This window comes from Xylocopa sonorina, chromosome 7 (genome assembly GCF_050948175.1).
Source record: "Xylocopa sonorina isolate GNS202 chromosome 7, iyXylSono1_principal, whole genome shotgun sequence".
Lineage (NCBI taxonomy): Eukaryota > Metazoa > Arthropoda > Insecta > Hymenoptera > Apidae > Xylocopa > Xylocopa sonorina.
In genome coordinates, this window is record NC_135199.1 from 10,624,586 (window position 1) to 10,648,176 (window position 23,591).

General features: G+C 38.5%; 5 protein-coding genes across 5 annotated transcripts; 2 read left to right on the forward strand and 3 right to left on the reverse strand.

Annotated features, from left to right (window-relative positions):
* Window positions 1-368: 368 nt before the first annotated feature.
* Window positions 369-2,173, forward strand: LOC143425322 (uncharacterized). Its single transcript, XM_076898035.1, has 8 exons — window positions 369-517; window positions 603-855; window positions 926-1,054; window positions 1,123-1,225; window positions 1,296-1,419; window positions 1,517-1,664; window positions 1,728-1,853; window positions 1,921-2,173. The coding sequence occupies exons 1-8, from the start codon at window positions 401-403 to the stop codon at window positions 2,094-2,096; spliced, it is 1,176 nt and encodes a 391-aa protein (XP_076754150.1). The 5' UTR covers window positions 369-400; the 3' UTR covers window positions 2,097-2,173.
* On the reverse strand, window positions 2,063-4,261 carry LOC143425321 (fidgetin-like protein 1). Its single transcript, XM_076898034.1, has 2 exons — window positions 4,098-4,261; window positions 2,063-4,016 (listed from the first exon to the last, which is right to left on the reverse strand). Exons 1-2 carry the CDS (start codon window positions 4,250-4,252, stop codon window positions 2,237-2,239), a joined length of 1,935 nt encoding a protein of 644 aa, XP_076754149.1. The 5' UTR covers window positions 4,253-4,261; the 3' UTR covers window positions 2,063-2,236.
* Window positions 4,262-6,077: 1,816 nt separating this feature from the next.
* LOC143425707 (cytochrome b5) lies at window positions 6,078-6,739 on the forward strand. The gene is made up of 4 exons (XM_076898709.1): window positions 6,078-6,217; window positions 6,313-6,441; window positions 6,528-6,601; window positions 6,703-6,739. Exons 1-4 carry the CDS (start codon window positions 6,101-6,103, stop codon window positions 6,737-6,739), a joined length of 357 nt encoding a protein of 118 aa, XP_076754824.1. The 5' UTR covers window positions 6,078-6,100.
* Window positions 6,740-6,770: 31 nt separating this feature from the next.
* On the reverse strand, window positions 6,771-15,985 carry Trp (transient receptor potential). The gene is made up of 18 exons (XM_076898632.1): window positions 15,903-15,985; window positions 14,018-14,239; window positions 13,408-13,552; window positions 12,857-12,952; window positions 12,618-12,760; window positions 12,088-12,289; window positions 11,840-12,010; window positions 11,504-11,738; window positions 11,007-11,159; window positions 10,625-10,770; window positions 10,412-10,518; window positions 10,150-10,283; window positions 9,778-9,907; window positions 9,473-9,668; window positions 9,234-9,398; window positions 8,924-9,146; window positions 8,205-8,639; window positions 6,771-8,011 (listed from the first exon to the last, which is right to left on the reverse strand). The coding sequence occupies exons 2-18, from the start codon at window positions 14,173-14,175 to the stop codon at window positions 7,431-7,433; spliced, it is 3,420 nt and encodes a 1,139-aa protein (XP_076754747.1). The 5' UTR covers window positions 14,176-14,239; window positions 15,903-15,985; the 3' UTR covers window positions 6,771-7,430.
* A 2,339-nt stretch (window positions 15,986-18,324) lies between these two features.
* On the reverse strand, window positions 18,325-23,074 carry LOC143425308 (FMRFamide-related peptides). The gene is made up of 4 exons (XM_076898008.1): window positions 23,026-23,074; window positions 22,651-22,948; window positions 18,835-19,244; window positions 18,325-18,759 (listed from the first exon to the last, which is right to left on the reverse strand). The coding sequence occupies exons 2-4, from the start codon at window positions 22,873-22,875 to the stop codon at window positions 18,555-18,557; spliced, it is 840 nt and encodes a 279-aa protein (XP_076754123.1). The 5' UTR covers window positions 22,876-22,948; window positions 23,026-23,074; the 3' UTR covers window positions 18,325-18,554.
* Window positions 23,075-23,591: the final 517 nt, after the last annotated feature.

A 23,591-nucleotide genomic window follows, 5' to 3' on the forward strand; every position in this document is an offset into this window, starting at 1 on the left:
AATATATTTTCTATGTAAAAAGATATTCTTCAACGATCTTTGTTGTTTATACAAAGTACTAATAAATTTCTACATTTTCTATGACTTTCTTTAAGTATTGAATTTAATAAGTAATTAATTTTGTACTGTAGTACATTAAAGTGAATGAACTGTTTGCAATCCGACGCCAAATTGTTCCACGAATTAGAGACAGATTCATAGTCATCTAAGTTTACATTAGACTCGTGTAATGAAGTCTGAATTTGTTGACATAACCTAAGAGCAGATTAATGTTAGAAATGAAGCAGAACTTGTTAACATATTTAACCAGTATTAGCCAAATAGCTGACAAGAAATGTCATAGTTGTTAAATGTTTCACGTTTCATTTAATTGCATTCTATTCGTTTAATTTAAAGGACAATGACTTTCCCTCTGGAAATATGGGAACATATATTTACATACACAGATCCAGTGACACTTGTAAACTTAAGAACCGTTTGCAAATGCTGGAATGAAATAATTGATAAACTTTTAATGGTGAATAATTGTTATCTCGTTATATTTTCAATGTTATATAATTCGATTTGAACAGAACTTATGATTCCTCATTAATTGTGTTTAGCAAAGTGACTTGTGGCACAATTTGTGCAAAAATGAAATTCCCAAACATTATTGGAGTACCTTATGCGAGACATTAAATCCAAATAAATTTTATACTAATTTCCATGAGAAAAATGATGCCAAATTTTGGATGGCGATGTACAAATTATGGATTAAATGTGAAAATATAACAAAATGTGACACACAAATTAGTTTTATTGAACCACAACTAGAAGGCTCTTTGTCGGAATATATTACCTGTACAGACATTTCAGGTAAGGAACGCAAAAATTCCTTAGCTGTTAAGAACATTAATTTATAATTAATAATAAATATTTTTTATAGGAAATTTATTAGCGGTAGGAACATCTGAAGGATTCATTTACTTTTACGACACGTGTAATTTACATACATGTACAAGGCATATAGTCGATCACAAGGAATATGTAAGAACTGTACAATTTTGTAGAAATGGTACTTATTTTAATTTTAAGAATCAAATTTAATAAGAACTTTTAACTAATTATGCATTTGTTTTGCAGAGACAAATATTATTTGCATATCTTGTTCTATAAATAATCACGTAAGTTTTTGGGATATGAATACATTGAAGGAAATTGATAAAACCCATGGAAAGTTAATTTGGTATGGATTGAAAGAAATATAAAACTATAACTGAAGTGTTTAAATATTATTCTCATTAATTGTTTAATAGTACAAGTTACAGTTACTGTTATATTGCCACTGATAATATGCTACGCGTCGAGAAACCCAGAGAGATTGTAAAGTATGACATTGGTTCGGATAATATTATTGCTATCTGTGCAGATAATAACAAGGTAGCAATATTGATAAATTATACTAGAAATTCGATCTACAGGATACTAATCATATGAAGAAAATGACTGAATTTCATTCAAATTGTACTACTTTAAGGTACTCTTTTATACGGAAGGAGGATCTTGCGTGCATTTAAATGTAGACATGGGAAACAGAGATCACACTTGTATGCGTATTCAACCACTAAAAATAAGAATTCGTCGTTACAGTACGTTCAATCCAGGCATAGTCACTTGTATCACAGGTAAGAAAACAGGTGTATGTTAAATAGATTTGGTTGTACAAAATTAAAAATGAATTCCTATAGAACACGGCTATTTGGGTTTTTTGCAAGGAGAAGAATGGAAAGTTTACAATATGTTTCCTATTTTACATGGCACACCCACTGCAGTTTTAATATATGCTCGTGTACTCATTCTAGGTTTGGACTCAGGTAATTTCCTACAAAAACTTAATAATGTAAAAAATTGTAGTAAAACTAAACAAGTATTTATTTTTAGGAAATGTTCACATATACCACATAGATGATTTTAGGTCGATTAATTTTCATGCAATTAGTTCGAAAAAATTGATTCTCGACACTTCTGCTGTAATTTCATTGAATATAATGGTTAACGTGGAAGAGTACTTAATTGTTGCATACAACAAAAGAATTCATACTGTTAAGTTTACTTAACACATTGTTCCCGTGTTAAGTGAAACAATTTTAAAAGGCTGAACACGTAATATGCTTAAAAGATTTATTTAAATTATTTTTATTACACAACGTTGTATTACAAAAATATGTTGTGATACTACAGATAACACAAATATATATTATACTTTATAATTCTGTGCAATTCCAGTCCCATATATAGCGTCCCATTCAACGTAAGCTGTGAGACTCGTTTCCGATACGCTAGGACGTACGTGTATCAAGGCTTCTTTGAAATCATTAATTGTTACCTGTCTTACGTCCTCTTTTCTTATATTTTCCAGCTGACTGAATGGAATACTTCTAATTGGTCCCATACTAGCTTCTTTACATAGATTTGACATATCAGCTCCCGAATATCCTTTTGATTGTTCAGCTACATTATGTACATCTTCCTCTGTGAGATTATGCGGGACGGTTACCAATAAATTATTTATAATCTGTTTACGAGCTTGCAATTCTGGCAGGGGAACGTAGAGCCTTTTAACGAGCCTCCTGCGCGCCGCTTCGTCTAGCTCTTGTGGCCTATTCGTTGCTCCTACAATTAAAATACGATCTTCGTCCGCTGTCGCAGCTCCGTCCAGTTGCACCAGGAATTCAGTTTTCAATCTCCTGGAACTTTCGTGTTCTGTTTCGGATCTTTGAGTGAGCAACGAGTCTATCTCGTCCACAAAGATCACCGACGGCTGATAAACTCTGGCAACAGCGAACAACGCTCTGACCATCTTTTCACCCTCGCCTATCCATTTCGATGTTAAAGAGCTCGCGGATATAGAAAAGAACGTCGACTTACTTTGCGACGCTATGCACTTTCCTATAAGTGTTTTCCCTGTACCTGGTGGACCAAATAATAGAATACCTTTAGGCGGTCTACGTAAACCAGTGAAAATATCGGGTCTCAGCATAGGATATACAACTACTTCTTTGATAATTTTCTTTGCATACTCTAGACCTGCTATGTCGTTCCATGAAATACTCGTCTTCGAATCCATTATCTCATTTTTGATTAGTTCGACCATTTTTGGTTCTATGTTTTTAAGTCTCTCATCCCCTACTTCCGTCGAATCAGTTTCGTTATTGTACATATTTTCATGAGCCTGTATCGTTTTTTCCTTTTCTCTTTTGAACGGACAAATAAATTGCGAATTTACTGATACCTTTCCACCTAACGTTTTCTTTGGCTGGGGTCTGTTCGCTTTCGTTTGTTGTATACTTAATTCGTCCCTGGCAGTTTTGAAAACGTTCATTTTCTGTTTAACGTCGAAATCATCCTCGTTATGTTGAGCAGATGTCTGGTGTTTTAATTTTCTGTAGTTTTTATGGAAATTCGTCGGTTCCTGATTATTTTTTAACACTTTAAACGAATCTTCCCTTGAAAATTTAGTATGCGCATTAGGTTCAAATTTAACAGGCCTTTGTCGTGCGTAATTTTGATTTTCCTGATGTACAAAGAGAGACGTAGATGCCTGCTCCATGGAACTGCTTGTTGAAAACAAAGATGTATCCATTTTGTTCAGAACATTGTCTTCAATCCTGACTTTACTGCTTGTATTTGAAATCTGAGCGAGACTTGGTTTTGCTTGGACACTGACTTTTCTGTTCCTTCCAACTACTTCTTTATTCTTCCATACATTTATAATATTTTCAATATGTCTATCGCTGAACAATTTCCCATGACACGGCATGGTGTTATCATTTTGGCAAGAAAGAGGCTTCACAAAACTTAATGCGGTTTCTGTATCGCACAAATTGGACTTCCACTTCTGTGGATCATTAGCGATCTTCGATATCTGTAACTTAAATTGTTTCCAGTAATTATTTACGCCATTTTTGTTTTCCATCAGGCTCTGATAATCTTCTAAGCTTCTTTCAAGCAAGCACGCTGCCATATCTTCTGATTCACTATAGTAGATAATTTATGTATGTGCTTAATATACTCAACAGATATTTGTATTTAGATGAAAGTAACGTTGCAATACTTACGAGTGCCTTACAGTTAAATATTTAATAGCAAGACACCTGCGTTCAATATCTATTGCCTCTATATCATCCTTGTCATTTTTTGAAAATTTTAGTATGTGATACGCCGCTAAAAAATCATTCTTCTCTTTACTAACTTCAGTGTTAGCCGTGGTCATATCTGCCCTTCAAAGTGTTGTATTACAATGTAGCTTCACCTTGTATTAGAAATATGTAGTGTCAATTTTCATTAATTACCTTTTCCATAAGGCTTGTAATACAGTAATTATTCATAATAATTCATATCTACAGTGGAAGAACCTATACACAACCACATGAATTTGAAACCAATTGTTTTGGTACCACTAGTGCCCTCTTAGCTTCTTTTTTAACTACCCGTTAACTTAACTTTGTCACGGTAAGAGTACTGTGATGTTACTTGCGCTGCGTGACATTATATATTTATTACATATTGTGCAATTTTAGTAGGAAAAGAGCTTTTAAATCTCTATTGTATATCATCATATTATATATCATTTTTACGACGATTTAAGAAAGAAAAGAAAATATATATATAACTTTCAGTAACTATAACTGTGACAAAGCTGTGTTGTCGGGATGTATATTTCATTAGTTTTATTTTAATTTATTGTATATCTCAGTAGTTTTATTGTAATTTATTTGATATTTCCCGCTTTAGAGGTAAGAGAGAAAGAGAGAGAGAGAGAGAGATAAGAAAGCTATAAGAGAGAGTGAGACAGATGATGGTGACCTTACTCTAGAACCCCTGGCGCCATCTCTGTAAAAAGTGCTCAAACTGGTCGCACATCGTTACCGATAGCGAAGTAAACTACTGAAGACTACTAGCGCCATCTCTGCGAAAAGTAGTGAAACTAATGCCTGACTAGGTTTGGTGCTCCACCAAGAGATGGCGCTAGTAGTTTACTTCGCTGTCGATAACGATGTGCGACTAGTTTGAGCACTTTTCACAGAGATGGTGCCAGGGGTTTTAGAGTAAGGTCACTATCATCTGTCTCACTCTCTCTTATAGCTTTCTTATCTCTCTCTCTCTCTCTCTCTCTCTCTCTCTCTCACGAGAAATCATTATTACTTGTACATTGTCATACACGACAATACGACTTCAAAATCAAATATTTCAATTATTGAATAAATACTTCTCATCAATATTTTCATTTTTACGCTACTTCAATGTTGACGAAGAGTTTATCACACTCTTTTTCGATGTTAGCTATTCGCGAGAACACATATCAAAGACATTGGTTATTCAAAGTCATCGCTATACGATAAAGTGCTATTCTTCGCGAATTAATTACTAAACGACACTTGACCTTTGACAATAAATAATAATCATACAAATTTTAATTACAATTCATATTTTCTTTGCTGTTATCTCGTCAAGTACCACATTCCTCGCGCACTTATCTTGTCTGAGTATAACTTAAAATTAAATACAGATTATAAAAATGTATAAATTAAATTTCAGCTTTCCTACAGTTTCCTCGAGGCGTTATTTAATTCATATTAGACGTTACTCATCGAATATTAGTTATTTAAGTTATAAGGAAATGTGTTCGACTTGTTTCAACATAGAAAAAAAAGTAATTAAAACTGGGAATCCCGCTTAATACGAGAAAAAGAATCTGTATTATCAGAACGATTGGATGTTTTACTTTGTTGGGTCACGTTGTTGATAAACAGTAATTACTCGCGAATATTTCCTGTTGAAATTCCCAGTTTCTAATCGGTAAGACATGATAAACATTATCTTTTATCAATGTATGCGAACTCGATCACGTCTGCGTCTTATCGTTCAGATTTTTCCTTGTTTTATTTAATATTGATCGCACGATCGGGACAGATCCTCCGGCTTCATTCTACTATCAAATTCAGGGGACGATGGATCTATTTAAGTCCGATCGATATTGAACTCCATTTCCCCGTTTCACTTCAATAATTGTTACTTTCAAATTACTTTCTATTTCATTTGCTGTTTCATTTAGTCAAAAATGGAACTGGCAAAATACTCGCTGAAAGAAGTGGCGAGACACAATGGAGCGGACGGTGAAGCTATCTGGATCGTGGTCCACGATATGGTGTACGATGTGACCAGTTATATGGATAAGGTAGGAGAAGAGAAACGAATAGAAAATTTATAAAGTATTATTTAATCGATTAAATGAATTTGACGGTCAAATTGGAGTTTCGAAATTGATCCTAGCATCCTGGCGGGCGAGAACTGATCGAAGAATATGCTGGACAGGATGCAACGCGTGGATTCACGGAAGTTGGACACTCTTCGGATGCGAATCGGACATTGAAGTCGTTTCTCGTAGGTGAATTAGTCGAGGTAAAAATATAACTGAGATCGATACGAATTATACGGTATTTGCTGTATGCAATAATTATTTTCCGACTTTTAATTATTCATTTTAGGAGGATAAGATGAGTAACAGGAAAAAGAAGGATGTGAATTTTGTTAACGTTAAAGCAACGGGCGATAGAAGAAGGTATGAAGAAACAATTTTTTAATTTGCAAAGCTATCAAAGGATTGATAGATATTTAGTCCAAGGTATTAATAGTTGTGTAATATGAAATTACTATTTGCAGATTCTTATCGGTATTATGTTTCAAGTGCGTATCATGACACAAGGAAATTCTGACAAAACTTGTGATAATTGAATTACGTTAATTTATTTTAATTGTCTTTTTTTATGCTACTAATATACACGCGAAGTTGATTATAAACTCCCATATAGAATAAGAATTATTATTCTTACCACGTATAAGTCTGTTTAAAAAAGTAGCCCCTTAAAGCTTCTATTTGATATGGAAGTCAGTAAAATCGGAAATCTTATTCACGATACGTTGGCAGCGCGCTAATTGTACACGAATAAAAAATATGAGTCAATTAATGAACCTCATTAATGAATGTTCCTTATATTCCAGAAGTCGTTTTGTAATATTGTTCGTTTTTCTATTAATCCTCTGTTCCATTCTCTTCTATCAATCTTCAATAATTACATATATTCATAATACAACTCAATAACGATAACATCATAGGACAAACTAATAAAATAAACATTTCATTGGTCGTCTCTTTTAATCGACCGCTATTTGATTTTCAATCGATTTCAAATACTTAAATAAATTCAACGATCAAGTGTCGATGTTGAACGCAATTGCTATCATTTAGAAATATGAAAGGATTGAAAGCTTCTTTAAAATTATACTTTCTGAATGAAATTCAGCTTGTAATTAGTAAAAGGTTAGATCAGCCATTAGGTTTCTTCAGTCTAAAGAAAAAAAGAAAGTTTTCCAACAAGGAAGGAGAAAATTTAGATCCATCCGCCCATTACTTGTCCAGTTGCCTTCGACTTTCCTCTCAACTTTGTCGTGGCAACGGGAACATCCTCTACCGGTGCAGGTTTCGGCGCCGCGCTGCTCGTCGCCTTTTTCTTTTCTTCCTCCTTCTTCTTCTTTTCCTCTTCCTCCTTCTTCTTCTTCTCCTCTTCCTCCTTCTTCTTCTTCTCCTCTTCCTCCTTCTTTTTCTTTTCCTCTTCCTCCTCCTTCTTCTTTTCTTCCTCGTTCTTCTCCTCCTCTTGTTTCTTCTTCCCTGCATCACCAGACTTACCCTGAGCTTCCTGCACCTTTCTCGGCGATGGTTTCGGATCTGCTGGCGTTTTCGTGGCTGACTTCCCTGTTGGCGACTCGTTTTCCCTGGGGTCCTCCGGAATCGGCGACGGGGCTCTCATCTCCGGCTTCCCATCAATCGACAGCGATTTATCCGCGAGCTTCTCTATACTACCGCTGCTTAGATTCTTCAGTAAACTCTTTTTCAAAATGGGCACTGCACGATTGGTCTCAACGCTCGGTGTTCGTGTAGATTTCCGGGATCCGCCACCTTCCTCATTCGTGCCTTCCATAGAAAACAAAAATCGAATACGAACCATCTTATAATCTCGCCATTACTTATCTTATTAGCGTTAATTTACAGCTGTTATACAAAAACTTAACGAATTCGAGAAAACGATTATGGTATATTAGTGTTATTAACGAAGCGCAAGTCTGTTCTACGAAATCGTTAAAGCCGCAAAAACAAGTACGCTTACCGTCACCCCCTTGACCATCCTCGTCGGTGACCAATTTTACTCGCTTCAACATGAATTTCGCGTAGGCGATCCTCGTAGCTGGCGACACTTCCGACAAGTTCGGATTGTAATCGACCAAACGTTCAGGGTCCAACGAGGCGAGATCGGCGTGTCCTTCTTGCTGCAATCTGCGTATGCTGCGGCGCGTTTGCTTGATCTGCGCCTCGCTGGAGCTACCAATAGGGTTCCTCGCGATGGTATTCTTCCGGACCACGGCGTTCCAGTCTTTCTTCTTGCTACCGCTGCTCTTGCGGCCGATCGCCTTCGCGATTTGAGTGAACACATCCTTCGGCTCTTTCTCGCTCTGGATAACCGCGTTCACAATGCCCTCCACAATACCGATCTGGAAGTCTTTCTGGAGTCTGCGTTCCATCACGCGGCCTTTTTTCCCAGATACTAACGAGGGGCATAAAATAGTTAGAACTAATAAATTTTTGTTCAGAAAATATTATACTTCCTAAATCCCTCTTAAACGTGTTACATTATCGCGTGATGATTAAAAGATCCACAATCGATCAGTTGCTTAATAATACAAAAAGATAAGTTATGAATACACCGCTCATGGATTAAGCTGCTCGAGTGAAATAATCGCGTGTAACACGAATAATCTTTATATTATGTAACTTTCAAAGAAATCGAACGATTCAATTTTCGATCTCTATAGATAATTCGTAACTCACGCGCGGTATCCTGTTTGTCGAGCATTGGTGTCCTCATTCCATTCTGTCGAAGGATATCAATCAGCTCGTACCGCAAAGTGGAGATGTCCTGACGAATTTCCATCACGTCGTCCTCGGTGATACCGAATTCGTCTCGTTTCCTTTGCTCCGCGGTTACATAACGTCTGATGAGTAATCGCATCACCGTCTCGTGCCTCGCCGTTGCTTTTTCCCTCGATCTTTTCTAGAGAACACACAAGCAAACGCATTGTTTTCACGTCTTCTCGTGGCCGCATGAAAATCCCGTAACAATGAATCTAAAAGTATCTACGATCAGAGATCTAGTTTGCCGGCCGGTATTCCCACACTTGAAGATTTTATTAAACGTCTTCGGAGTTGGAACCATGTTGAACGGGGGTGGCACGGTGTCGCCGTCCTCGAAGTAGCTCATCCACAAGTGACTCCTAGCGAATTTCCATTCGGTATCGGCTCTTTCCTGTTATCGATTATACGATATCAGTCGAATGAACTTAATCGTTGCAATAGTAAATGGAAAATGATGATTTATACCGAGATGATTTGATAAGAATTGGACATCATAGCAATAAGCATGTTCAACAACACGATCACGTTGATTACGGAGTAAGAGCCAAACATAAGTAGAGCCCAGAATCTCGTGAAACTTTTTATTCCAGTCAGATCGAATGACATCAGATCTATCATGCCGAAACTCGCCCAGAAGAGCGACTGGGATGTCTCGAACAAACTGGAAGCATTTATATTGGAAGTTGCACAGAAATCCACAATATATTTAAATCTTACTGTAAGGTTACATTTCGCATTAATTATAATTTAAATGGTTATCGTTTACATACTTAGCAAAACGTCTCCAAATGGAACAAGCTTTTTCTTCGTTATCGAAGTCTGGTATATCCGGAAAGTCCTTCAGATGATAGCACTTTTGCTTCTCCAGATCAGCATAGTACCACATCAACTGATTCATTCCTAAATTACAGAAACACATTAGTCTTAGTTCACTTCAAATTAAGTTATATAAAATTGAATCGAAATAAAATAAATATAAAATGAGATAGAATAAAATAAATAAAATATAAGATGGTATTAAATCGAAATAAAATAAAATTAATTTCAGTTGTGCAAAAATTGCGCCTTCAGCAAGGAAGCAACTAAGCAAGCGTGAGGGACCGATGGAAGCTGAATAAGTAAACGTAAACGGGTTTCCTCACCGCAGCCGAATGCGAACAGTACCAAGGTGTAGATGAAGAAGAACTTGATAATGTCTATTATCATCCTCCCCAGGGAAATTTGGAGTGGTCCAAGGTGCGGGTTCACGCTGAATACGTGGACCAGTTTTAAAAAACTGAAAGAATTTCAGTAATTAATTCCTAATATTATCATATTAGCTGTTTTGGAGAGGCTCTTGGAGTTCAGTGTTTCTTAGCGAATTGTTTGATAATTTTTAGGGAACTTTGGATAATTCTTAATTACCTGAAAATCATGCCGGCGGCGAAAGCTCCCTCGGAAAGAAGCATCGGGTCGAAGGCGTGCCATTGGTCTCTGGGGTACCAAGGATCCCAGCCGTTCCAGTATTCCTTCTGTTAAGTAAATTACTTTTAAGACAGTTGATCGTTGTGTCGCTAATTAAGATCAGACGAGTCGTTCCTATATTCAGAATTATTAGGGATAGAAAAATGACTATACCTGAACAGTAATCCACGCGAGAACCCTCAAAGTGAGCCAAATAACGTAAAACATGTTCTGGATAAAGTCCACTATGTTCCAAAGGTCTGATACGTATTCTAGCAACCCATCCGACCATAAGGATCTCATTTCGCCCAGAACCAAGCCTAAAAAATAAGCTTGCTTATTTCTCTATCCAATTACTCCAAATTAAAATTTATCATCAAGTGAAATTGTAAAAGAACGGAAAAACTGCCACAATAAATTGAATCAAAATAAAGTGAAGTAAAACGAAATGAAATAAAATAAATAAAATGTAAAATAATATTCAATTGAAATAAAATAAAATCAAATTAAATTATTGCATTCTATTTTAAGTGAGCATCGATCGAAATCTGTTTACTGATTACGTAGATGATGACACCGGATTCGACGAAGCCAGGGATGCATCCACGTTCCCGTTTTTTCCATCCTGCCAGTATCTCGTGCATCCACGCGTTTCCAAATAATTCGATTACCAGATACTCGATGCGTTGCGACGCCATTCCAAGCAGCACTAACGGAACGTTTCGATCGGCTAGAAGACTCGCTGCTCATTATAACCAAATTACCAGCTAATTCTTTTAACCACTACCGTTTTGTAGAAAGGTTCACCGAAGCGGTTCCATTCTTTTCTCTTCGCCTAATTCGGTTTAGTTAATTTTGTATTTTTTTAGGACGAAGGTGAACTATCTCTTCAATTCCAACTTTAGGAACCTTTCCATGAAATATAGATCGCTATATATATTTTTTTATAACAGATAGATCGCTGTTAACTTTAAAGTGTAATTTTAACTCACAAACTTTCGATTGCGATTGAAAAATACGGATCGTAATTAGAAGTAATCGATTGTTTCTTACTCAGGAAGAATGCGTAGGAGGAGGAGTGACAAATAAATTTGACGAACGGTTTCTTCATGAACACACCCATTGGCGACGTTGGCGCGAGCATGTACATTGTGCTGTATACAGGGAACATCGCTCCGAGCTTGCTGATTTCGAACAATTGCCTAAACATGTTTTTCCTTCTGAAGCCAGGCAAACCGTCAAACCAAATAGCGGCCAGTAATTGTTGGACGTTGGGGTGAGCCACAAACTTCCGAAAATTTTTTCAATATTTATTATTTTTCCTTGTATTTGATCAGTAAATATTGCGTTCGTATCCTGTAGAAAGAAAGGAATAATCGCGGGAAATACCTGTTTCTGTTTGTATTTAATAGCTAGCTTGAGTCGGTCCAACGTTTGTCGTTCCCCGGGTTCCCAATTGTCACCGACAGGATTGTAGTTCAGCATTATCTCCAACTCCAGAGATGTGCGAGCGTGATCCAGCAGGGCTGTGGCGAAATTTTGCGTCTGCTCTCGCATCTCCTACGATGAAGCAATCCTCTTTTTTGCGATATACAAGTATTTCTGACCGGTTCACGCGTGTTAGCGTTTGCAATTACATTGTACTCGAAACGAAACTCTTGTTCCATTCGACTCAATCGGCGGAGCTCCCAGGAAAGTTCGAAGGCGGTTAAAAGGGGATCTCTCGAGGACAGGGCAATCAAAGACGGCGATGTTAGAGCACGGTACGCGTTTATTCGGGCCTGCGAATGCCTCAGAGAATCCTGCTCGCTGGATGTCACACACTCGTCACAACCGCATCTAAAGACAAAGTAGAATATTTGTTTGAAAACTGAACAATCGTACAATAAATTGATATATTAAGACTATTAACGTCTAAAATTCAGGGGATTTTTTTAAATAGAATTTAATACGAACACGTTGCGTGTCGACACGTTTCGAAGTGAACACGTGCCACTATTTCAATAACATAATTAGCAGACTTAATCGAATAACTGCATCATAAGCGGGAGACGAGTATTGACACGAAGCCAAAGAAATTAGAATAACCGGTCGGCTTTGTCTCGACTGTTCTCCAATTGAACCGTGCGTTCAGACGTGGTATCTAAATGAAATATTCAGCGCGCACCTTGCGTCGTGAGGGGTGGGCAGCGTCGCGCCTCGATCAAGGAGGATTTTCAAGATCTCATAGTTGTTCCTGTGCGCGGCCAAAATCAGCGGAGTTATATCTGGGGTGAAATTCGACGACGACCTATCAACTGCCTCCCAGCTCTGTGGTAAAATGAATGGAAACGCGAATGAGAAAATAGAATTAAGATGGAGAAGGGAATATGTATTCCATCGCGCGTATGAGCTTGTTAAACTTACGTAAGGTTGGCCAGGCGTGTGTATTCTTTCCTCCCATTCCAGTAAGATCTCTACACCTTCCACGTACTCTTCCTTTATGGCGTGTAAGAGTGCATCCTGCGGGAAGAGGGTGGAATTATGTCCGGCGTGTGCTATGCTTTTAAACGCGTAGCCTGCACCGCAGATACTTTATCGGTGGATTACGTTATGCGCTACCGTATTTATTGTATCTCCAATGCATCTACTATGGTCTAATCCTGGGGTTCTCAAACTGGGTAAACCACAGCACCCTGGGGTGTCGCGAATAACAAATGCTTTCATTCGTCGCATTAAAGACAACCAAGTATCAAATTGCCGGCATTTAATTGCGTTCTTTCTTCTTTTCCTAGGCATTTAAACAGCTTCAAGGATAACTGTGCCGCGAAATTTGTTTAAAAATTTGAGAACCGTTGTCCTAATGCAACGATGAATATAACATGCCGTACCTCTTGTTCAATTGCGAGACAAAAATTTCAAACAAAAAATTCCAGTAAAATTCCATTTCAACTTGGCTCCATCAAAAGCATCGTTACCTTCACTTGAATTCCCAGCTCGAGAAGTAACTTAATGAGCTCGATGTTCTCGTTCTCAATAGCAGCGATTAGGGCGGACCGGTTCAGAGGATCCACGCAATCGATGTTAAGGATTTCCGGGTGATCCTTGTTTTCTTCCAACAACCTAATCGCCAACGTTTCGTACTATTAAACATCGCTTTCGCGCTAGGAATGTTACCTGTTGAACTTTTAGGTATCTTTCTTTAAATCTTTGTCTCTACGTGAATTCTGAAATTCTAAAATTCTAAAACAATTCCTTCCTCTGCATCATCACGCTCATCTAATCAAACCTTTCTTCTCCTTTATCTTCAGGGTGCTCCACCAAAGACCTAATGATCCTGAATTATGAAAGACTTTGCATCTGCCTGCATTTTCCTATCAGAAACCTCTTTCCTCCATCATTTACCCTCTACCTAATCCATGCAAGAACACTCGCAGAGTACCAGAATCGACGAACGACGAAAGAAGAAACGAAACAACGATCCTTCTTGCTTCGAGATCGATGCCACACCCCCCTCGCAATCTCTACACCGTTGCCATCAGCATCTAACCACGATGATTTATCTTCCGGTCTGGCACCAAGGATTACCTTTTGACAGTGGCACAATCACCTCGTTCCGCGCTCAGCAGGAAGTGCTTCTCAACTGGGCCAAGACTATAGTCCGGGGGCGGGTGTAAAGATTGCAACGACGGCGACCTGCCTCCTCCGTTCGCGAGTAGATTCTGTTGCGATTCCGACGGATTCATCTTCCTCGTGTCTCGGGTGCCTTGCGACGATCACGCGGATTTGCTCGTCGATCCTCAGGAACACCTACGCACGTTAAACGAGCATTGTCGTATTGTGTCGTGGGACGAGATTGGTACCTTGAAATTCTTGAACTCGAGCGAAAGTGAGATAGCGTTCCAGGGAAGAAAGTTAAATTAAAAGTAGGTGAGGGGTATCCGAATGAACTTTGATCCATAGCAAATCAGAGTGGAACTGAATCTGGTTAAATCGTGGATCACGAGAAGAGAAGAAAACAGAATTGGACGGAGAACACGGGATTCCTTTGTAATGATCCGTAGATAATCTCATGAGCGCGGACACGTCATACGTATCGATTGCCGTATTGGCTCCGCGAAATCCACAATTCAATTTCGATATTTAATCTGAGGCAACTTAATCTTTACATTACGATCAGTTGAGATGATTCTCAATTATTCATGTAGTATATATATATTTAAGCCAGTGTATAAAAAGAATATCCCTCTTTTTTCGATGAAAATTTAATTTTTATTAATAAAACTACGACACTATTGGTTCAGAGGATATGAAATCTATAAATTCCAATTTCACTAATCCTCGACCCATTGCTGTGTCACAGATCACTTTACTTTATTTCACATCTCTATCACAATTGAAAAACAATCGATCCAATAGTTTTCATTGGAATAATAAACAATTGTCGATCATTGCTTTTGTTAAATGTGCGATCTAAAATATTGGATTGTCTTGTCGATCAGGAGGACAGATTTTGTATCCTTGACACAGTATCGGATCTTCTATATTCAACCAGACAATCCATTTAACTTGACAATGAAAATTATCCAAGGCAAACTAGATCAATTTCGACAGCTTCGACGATCATGATTTGATAAACCAAATGATGTGGACATTTAAGAGAAACAGATTAGAGAAACATTTTATACCTTTGGCTGAAACAAATAATATATTTTTAATGAAATTGTTGAGGGAGCAATGCAATATGAATACAATTCTTCGTATAAAAGTTATTAATTGATATTGGGTTTCGCACGAATATCAGATATTGCATTGTTTTCATGATAAAATTTTTTAATTTACGTCTCTTGTTATAAAACCATCGATAATATTGTCTGGTTCGTCAGCTTTTCCCAAAACTATGTTTCTTACTGCGTATATGAAAATTTCTAGACTTCGTTTTGTTATAGCTTTAAGCTAATCTTTTCTTAGCCAGATTTATTTCTAATACTATTCGTCAACATAAAATTGAGCTTCGAATTAATAACACTCCTGAGAATAAATGGCAAAATTTATAAATTGCATAACAGTTACAGAGTTAAACAAAAATTGATGTACCAATCTGAGTAAGTCAGAGATATTTATTGCTCCCGAAGCGTCTAAGCACGTTCTTCCCGGAACCGCATTCTACTTACTGCATCGAGACATTCTACTTAGCCCAAGAAATCACTTACAGTCCAGGGAAATTATTTTTAAATCTTTCATAAATAAGACTTAATATATTAAGGTAATACTTTACTCGCGATAGGGACAGCTACCAGCCTGCTCACTATCCTTTGAATTTGTTCTCACTTCACTTTCAATCAACATTAAACCATTTGCTTATTGCCGCGTACTGCTGCAACTAAAGCACTGTGCAGTACAGGATCAGTGGAAGGATTGGAAAATCATTTCGGAAAGCCTTGCACTTGTTCATCCACGCACATCACAATACCTCGTAATACCACGATTAACGTGAACCCGTATCCATCATCGTGTCTCTCACCGCAGCGTCGCCTGTTCTTCCTCTGATCCCACTGGTTCTTGTTAGACCAACGATGGAAAACTTGGCCACGTCGATAGTGGACTAAAGTCGCGCGTCCACCAGCCCCCTACACGGTTGCTCGAAGCCGTAGAACCTCGGTCAGCCAGGGCTTGGATTAGGTACAAACACGTGGATTGCATCGAAAGAGGAACGCTCTTGATCACATTGCGCATCCACGTGCACGAGATCCGCCGAATCTCGCGGGCCTCTCCGTAATGCTTCGGATTAAATGGATCACGGCGAAGGAACACGGAGACGCGAGAGGATGTCCGGTGGTTCTGTACGCACTCGTTCTTCTTCGTTTCGTCAGGACAGGTGGTAATGGACGACACGCGTGGCTCGATGGTTTGCGACCACGCGATTTTTCGGTGGTTATGAGGACGCGTCTTGGATTCGTGGAACACACTGGAGTTTTTCTAGGGTTGATTAGCTACGTTAAGCGGACTGGATGACTCCGTAAAGACTGGAAGTTTCTTTCTCTGTTCCTACCTTTTTCTTCCGTATGAACTTTTAGTCACTCTGTCGCCCTTTTGTTTTCTTTTTGCAGGAGAATTTCTCTCGAGGGTTTTCCATGGGAAGCGGAAATTGATTTTATCGGTTGTAAAACGGAGTAGCAACGAGGAAGTTATCTGGAGGATAGGTTCCTTGAAGCACGTATATCTGTAAGACTGAAGCAATATGTGGGCTATGCAGTTGTCATTCTAATGGTTCATTAAATTGTAACGTAATTGCATTTTAAAATATTACGTTCTCTTCGGCAAATGGTGTTTACTTAGGGTAGATTCGAAACGATGCGATAGGTCTCTATTTGCTCCAAGCGTACCATGAGGGAGGAATGCAACGTGTTTCATGGAAAAGGTTTAATCGATCAGAAATAAAAACCACATTTCCAGCCACTTTTTTCCTTTAATTATTTAATTATACGCGTGTATTAAACTTACATTCGCTTTAAGAATGATTTTCGGGTTACAGACAATGTGCAGTACCGTAATACTAATTTTTGTCACGATTGCAGGATACTCGAAGAAAGAATAACCAAGCTCATGGAAAACAGTTCCTCAAAAACGTACTCTGCCATCGTAAAAATCCATTTGTCTGTGATTCTCAGCTTTTTTTTTAAGAATAAGCGATCAACTATTATAAATTATTTATGCTAAGTTCGGTTGTTCTATCATTTTAGAATTCATTAACAGTAGCGTGTGGACTTGGATAAGGTTTGTTCTCGTATCCGACAATTCGAGAATGGAACGACGTCTTGGTTTTGTCATCGACAATGATGACAATCGTTTAGAACGCGAGAACGTTCGATTCTTCGAACGGTCCCGCAATTCCGATTCGCGTATTACGTCGCAGATACTGAAGCTAATGATTAAACTTTCGTATGTACATTGAATACGCAGGTGGATGCACATTTAGATACCAGAAGAGACATGGTACAACGTTATTCGTCAGCCATTTAGAAAAAGAATTTAGACTTTCCAACTATAAATCAACTATTGATTTGATAAAACGTGCAATTTGCAAAGTATTTGTATCTTCTATACTAAAATGCTATAAGAAACTAATTTTCGCGATTTAAGAAAATAAATTAATCAATTAGTGAGGTAGATAGATTGTTATAGATTATTATAAAAATTCTGTATCGGTCCTCTGCTTATAGTTTCAATTATTTTTCTTCTGTTTAAAAAAATAATTATGAGATTGTTATTCTTATGGTAATTACAAAAGCTGGTGGTGTTAAGACATTTGAGAGTATGTCTGTCAAATGAATCACTTTATAGGTGAATTACTTGAAGTACCTACTTGTGTTATCAAACCCTCAACAATTATCTCTTCTATAGACTATAATAAAAATACACTATGAAATTAAATAAGTAACAAAAGATAGAAAAATATTTAAAGGGTGCTATTTACACATCGTCAAGCATGCTTTCATAAATATATATATTAATTAATTCGTTAATAAATAAAAAATTGGTTTAACTTACTAAAATCAGAGTGACTCAACCAAATTTCTCAGATTCTCGTAAAGGATTCAAGAAATCAAACTCGCTCCAACAGAAATGTAAATACATTACTACCAAGCACCGTTCTATCTGAACTCGACCAAGGCTTCAACCTGCTTCATAAAACAATTGATATAATACTGAAAACCCGAAGAGTAAAGTATAACAGATATTTCACCATATTAATGTCAGAATCATTATTAATGAAACTTAAGGAGAGCTTCGACAGAGAATACTCTGAGCAGCTTCGTAAGTTGCTCGAGATTGATAATCAAAAGGGAAGCGCGGTAAATAAAAAAGCGCGGTAAATGAAAATCAGTATTCTGATAGTAATCCTCGTTAACTTGTGAAAATAATTTACGCACGATTAGAAGCCGGAAGGAAAGCGTAACAAGTCTCTGCGATCGCGTAGCTCAATATGGATGGGCCGATAACAACGTTGCTGGAGTTCCAGGATCGAGTGCGGTGAGGTGTTGTCCCGGAAGTGAGTTCTTGCGGCGCGTTAATGCGAACCTCGATAAAATCGACGAAGCGCAAGTAATTCTTCTTTTTTTCTCTAATCGTGCTTCGTGTCCAGGGGCTCCTCCAGAAAGTCCAGGCTGTTCCTGTGCTCGTCGTCGATGTTGTTCAGTACGTTGCACAGACGCAGTAATCTTGCCTCGTACGAATGAAAATCCTTGATCTGGTCAGTGGAGAGTAGATCCGAGCATAACGCGGTCACGTCGATTTCTACGGGGTATGTCTGCACGTTTCGACCGAATCTGTTTAAGAAAGTTAACGCGGTGCTCTTCATTCGTATCATCGACGTTTAAAGAGAAGAGATTCGCGGTCCTTACCTGATAAAGTTCAAATCGTTCCTTCCTCGCTTGTACATAGCCCTGTCGCCATTCAGACTCTTGAAACCTGACCTGCCAAATCTGATGATGATATCTGGAGACTTCCAGCGTGGATACCTGTTCACCTTCGAACTTCCGTCGCCGTCGAACGCACCCTGTGTGCTTCCGTCAGAGTCGCTGCGACCGTATCTGATGAAGGAGGAACCCACGTTGCTCCGTCGCTCTTTAGTCTCGGGGTCCTCCGAACGGTTGTCGACATTATGCCTCTTCAGCACGTACTCGAAGTCGCTGGGCGCGTCCTTGAAGATTCTTAAGCTCCCATCGGTCTTTAGCGGTGTTAACACAGAGGAGGACGCCAGGACGCAGTTGCAAACGAAGGGCAGCACGTACAACGATGATAACGCGCTCCTCTGGGGAACAGAATTCGAGAATTTCAATTTTCACTTCGTCATCTTTCAGCGGAATACCTTTCTGAAAGAAAAATGGACGATCGCGAGGCTCGAATATATTATAAAATCCTGTTGAAAGAGGAGAGAGCATGCTATCTACGATTCGGATGAATAAAATGGATATAAGTCGGGGTACGTTCGGAGAAAGATCCGATTATTTATTTCGCTTAACAAGGTGGACAAACGATAGCATCACGATTGCGTAACTTTGAAGAATGCGAAGTTTCCCATTGAAGAGGAATCACAATAGGCAGTAATGTCAGGATCCAAAGAATCGTCACCTAACAATGGTCCTCTGTACAATCTCAAACTCGTTTCTTCTTCTCTGTATTTAATTAGATATCCATCTAACTGTTCGAAAACATTTAAGATCACAGAAATGAACTACCAACGAAACGTTCTCGCATCATAATTTTTCACGCATCGTGTATACTACTGGAACGTTTTGAATGTTCTTAGAGATTGATCGGAAGATCGCGTTTCAGATACCTCGAGAATATTCGAGATGCAACACCGAGGCCGCGACAACGGGGCCGATGATAAATAATATCGGCGTGTTATTAGCTGTCCTAACAGGATGTTTAGTAATACCCTTGTATACCGAGCAAGATTAATATGGTGCCTTACGTTACTTTAATTAACCCTGTACGCGGCCACCCTTCATAATGGTCGCGTCGCCTACGAACTCGCCACTGCTTTTCTGCTAAAAACCAAGGGATTTACGAGATGGCCCGAAGAAAAAAACGGACATAAACCGTGGCTGGCTCAACGATATTGATGCTCGTTATCATTCTTCATTTCGCCCGGATCCACGGTCCCACGTCTAAGGTAATATGCGCAATAATGCCCGCTACCACGTGCCGTTTTCGCGGACCCTATTAGCTTTGTCCATTACCCTTGTATCTAGTCGAGAACTGAAACCCGCGCATTTTTCTGCACGAAAAAATTATACGAGCCATAACTTTTCTCTAAACATCTTCTAGAACCAGAGTTTCACGCTTGCGGCGAAAGCCGCGATGCGAGCGTAAAGTCCTCCCACGCTATATTCTAGGACGCACGCTCCTGTGCATTCTATACCCAAATATAATCGAAAAACAAAACGTGCTCTTTTTTTTCTATCGGCGTTTAAGGTCGTGTACTCCCACGTATACAGATGCCAAATCAATGTGCAATTATAAATTACAGAGCTTTGCTTTTGACTGCAATTTATACCAGAACACGTCGTCTCGTCTCACTTTTATAAGTCCTTATTAGTGACCAGTTTTTTGTATTAATAATTAGAAACGTTTTCTTTCGTTGTTGAAAATTGTACGAACTGTGATTCTCCAATACTATTGCTGCTTTCTGTTTTTTAAATATTATTTACCCATAATTAGCTGTTTATCGTCTGGTTTCTCGTTAGTCAAATAAATAACCGAAGGAAGTGGAAAAAAGATGTAAAAATGTAGAGCAGCGAAGAAAGGGAATAGGTAACAAGATCTGGAAGGTAAAAGAAGAGAAAAACGTTATTCGTAGTTGATGATGGAAATTGTATAAATATTTCTTATAGTTTCAGTTAAAAGAAATATTTATAAATTATTATCTCTAACTACAGGAAAATTATAGAAAATATTCATAGATAACTAAACAACGTATATTCATGCACATTCATATTTGTATAACAACTTGTAGACTATCAGAAGCATGTTTTACTTTGAATAATTTTCATATTATTACTTATAAATGCATAAAAATTTGTAATCCGCTGATTAACCAACGAGCAAGTACGTTACAAAGCTGTAAGAACGTGTTGGAACCTTAATAATCAGAAATACAATGCAAACGCGAGCTTCCATTAAAAAATACAAAACTGCCCCATGAATAGGCAATTATACTACCATTACAAACTTCTTATTCATAAATTCCTTCAGGTGTTTCTTGAACTTTACTTGATCCATCGTACCTCGTTGCCATGACTCTAGGCATTTCAAAAACATCCACCGTGCAGCTATCGAACGACGCGTCAAAGGCAGCGGAAAAAGGGCAGACCGTTGGAAAGAAAGAAAGAAGCTGCATAAATGTAAAATTAAAATCCTCTCGTCTTATATCGTATTCGTCGTCCGCCACGGGGAAAGATCAACTTCGCAAATTATGTTACTCCGCGTCTTCGAAGGCGGACCTTGCGCTTCTTCTTCTTCTTTTTTTTTTTTTTAATAGCTATTCCTGCCAGATGAAGTCGAAGAAAAGTGGCACGATACAGGACGGGTCGGGAGGAATTTTAAGCGTATCCTAGTTGCCGAGAAGCTCTCACGATTCTCCGGCGAATAATCAAGAGCGAAACGCGATTAAAATACGGTTCTGCGGCCGGGGGATGTGCCTCGCTGAAAATGGCGCGAAATTTTTCTCCACGCAATTAGCCAGGAAAAGTTGAAGGGATTAAATTGGAATCGAAAAGCGGAGGCGTTATACGGAAAGACAGCCACGGACCAACCGTAAAGTTGGTTGATTATAATTCGATCACACGTAATTATGAGACGTAGAAGATAAAAAACGATGAGACAGATTCTATTATTTCAGTCCCGATGGCGCGATGAATTAATTTAGATTATTTGAAAACAGGGAATTTTTTATATCATGCTACAAACTTCTAGCTTAGACACATTAGAAAGCTTTTTTTTCTTATTGTCCAATTCACAATTGGAGGACAGTGCTATGTACTCGCGTTTATATTGTTTATTATTGAAGTGTGGATGTAGAATTGCGCATGGTACACCATTGTGCTATTTCGATATTGTTCTGATCGAATCGTTGAAATTGCTTGGTATTTTACGGACGAACAGAAACCGAGAGTGTAGGATAGGTAATTAAAAACGAAACAGCAATGTATCCGTTAATGGAAGTGAAAGAACGATGAAGATATTCGGAAGCCTTTAATATCGCTCCCATTGTATTCTCTTTTTTCGCCAGCCTATGCGTGCTAGTTTGGTGATTACTACTTTTAACAGCGTGTTCGTTAAAAAGCGAACATTCAAAAACGAAATAATTTACAAATTTTACATCAAACACAAGAACTTCAATAAAAACGACATTTTCATAACAAATTTCAAGAAACACTGCGTTGAACTACAAAATAAAATAAAGAAACTGTCTTTAATCAACCGCTTCCACTCTCAAAAGACGTAAAAATTCCCAATACTCAAACCACCACCATTTTAATACTTCCTACCTAAAAAAAAGAAAAAAAAAAGAAAGCTCTTCGGGAGGACCAGCACACAGAACACCTGTTCTACCCAAACTCAAAACTCGTTTAAACGGAAGCAGAAAGGATCCAAGCGAGGAAATCCACCGACGCACTAAACTTATCCGCGGGAGGGACTCCATCACTCACCATGTCGTAAGTCTCGTTGGTATAACTATCCTGGGGTGGGAGGTGTGTAGCCGATCTCCGGATGGCCGAGTTCCTCCTCTTACCGTGTGGCTTCCGGCCGAGCTGTTGCACAAGACCAGGGAATCGGAGGAAGGACAGAAGAGAAACAGATCGCGTCCACGGTGGAGTACGCGACGTTTGCGGCCTGTTGCTGCTGGCACGAGTGTCTGGGGTTAGGGATGACATCCTTTATATAGAGGCACCCTCGGCGCATCCCCCGTAGCCGCCACCGGCCGACAAGGAGACGGGATAGCCGCACCTGAGTTATGATTGGCCGAGGCGTACAACACGATACCTCTACATTATTTTGATTCAATTATACCGCTGGCTACCGACCTACGTAATCTCCTTTATTATTTATGGCTCCTCGCAAATAATAATTATCATCCGTGCGACGATGGATCCGAGGACCGCTTCTTGGGTGGACAGGACAATCTGGATCGGTCCGATCACTGAAACTGATACGCGTTGGTTGTTTGACAGTATCGAACATTTGGTGGCTCTGTTTTTGTTGTGCTCGACTGCTGGATGGACGTCTGGAAAATTAATACAAATTTCGGTCAGTGTTTATATTTCGCAGAGATTCATAAGTGGTTGTATTTTTCTTGTTTTAGTTGACTCGAACAGAATCTGCTTGAATGCTTTGGTAGACGGTTTCTCGAGATAGCATTGAATAAAGACAAATATTTGCATTTAAAGATGGTTTCATTAGATAATTTCGTGTAGATTTTCCTCTAACTTGTTTTAAGAATGCTCATAATTCGTATCAGTTCGATTTGCGTAGAATTTATCTAATTAACTTGGTGAACGGGTCATTGAAAAGATATTGATGATTTCAATGAATATTTTGGAAATTTAGAAAAACATCGATACTCGAGGGTAGATATTTTCTGCGTTTAATT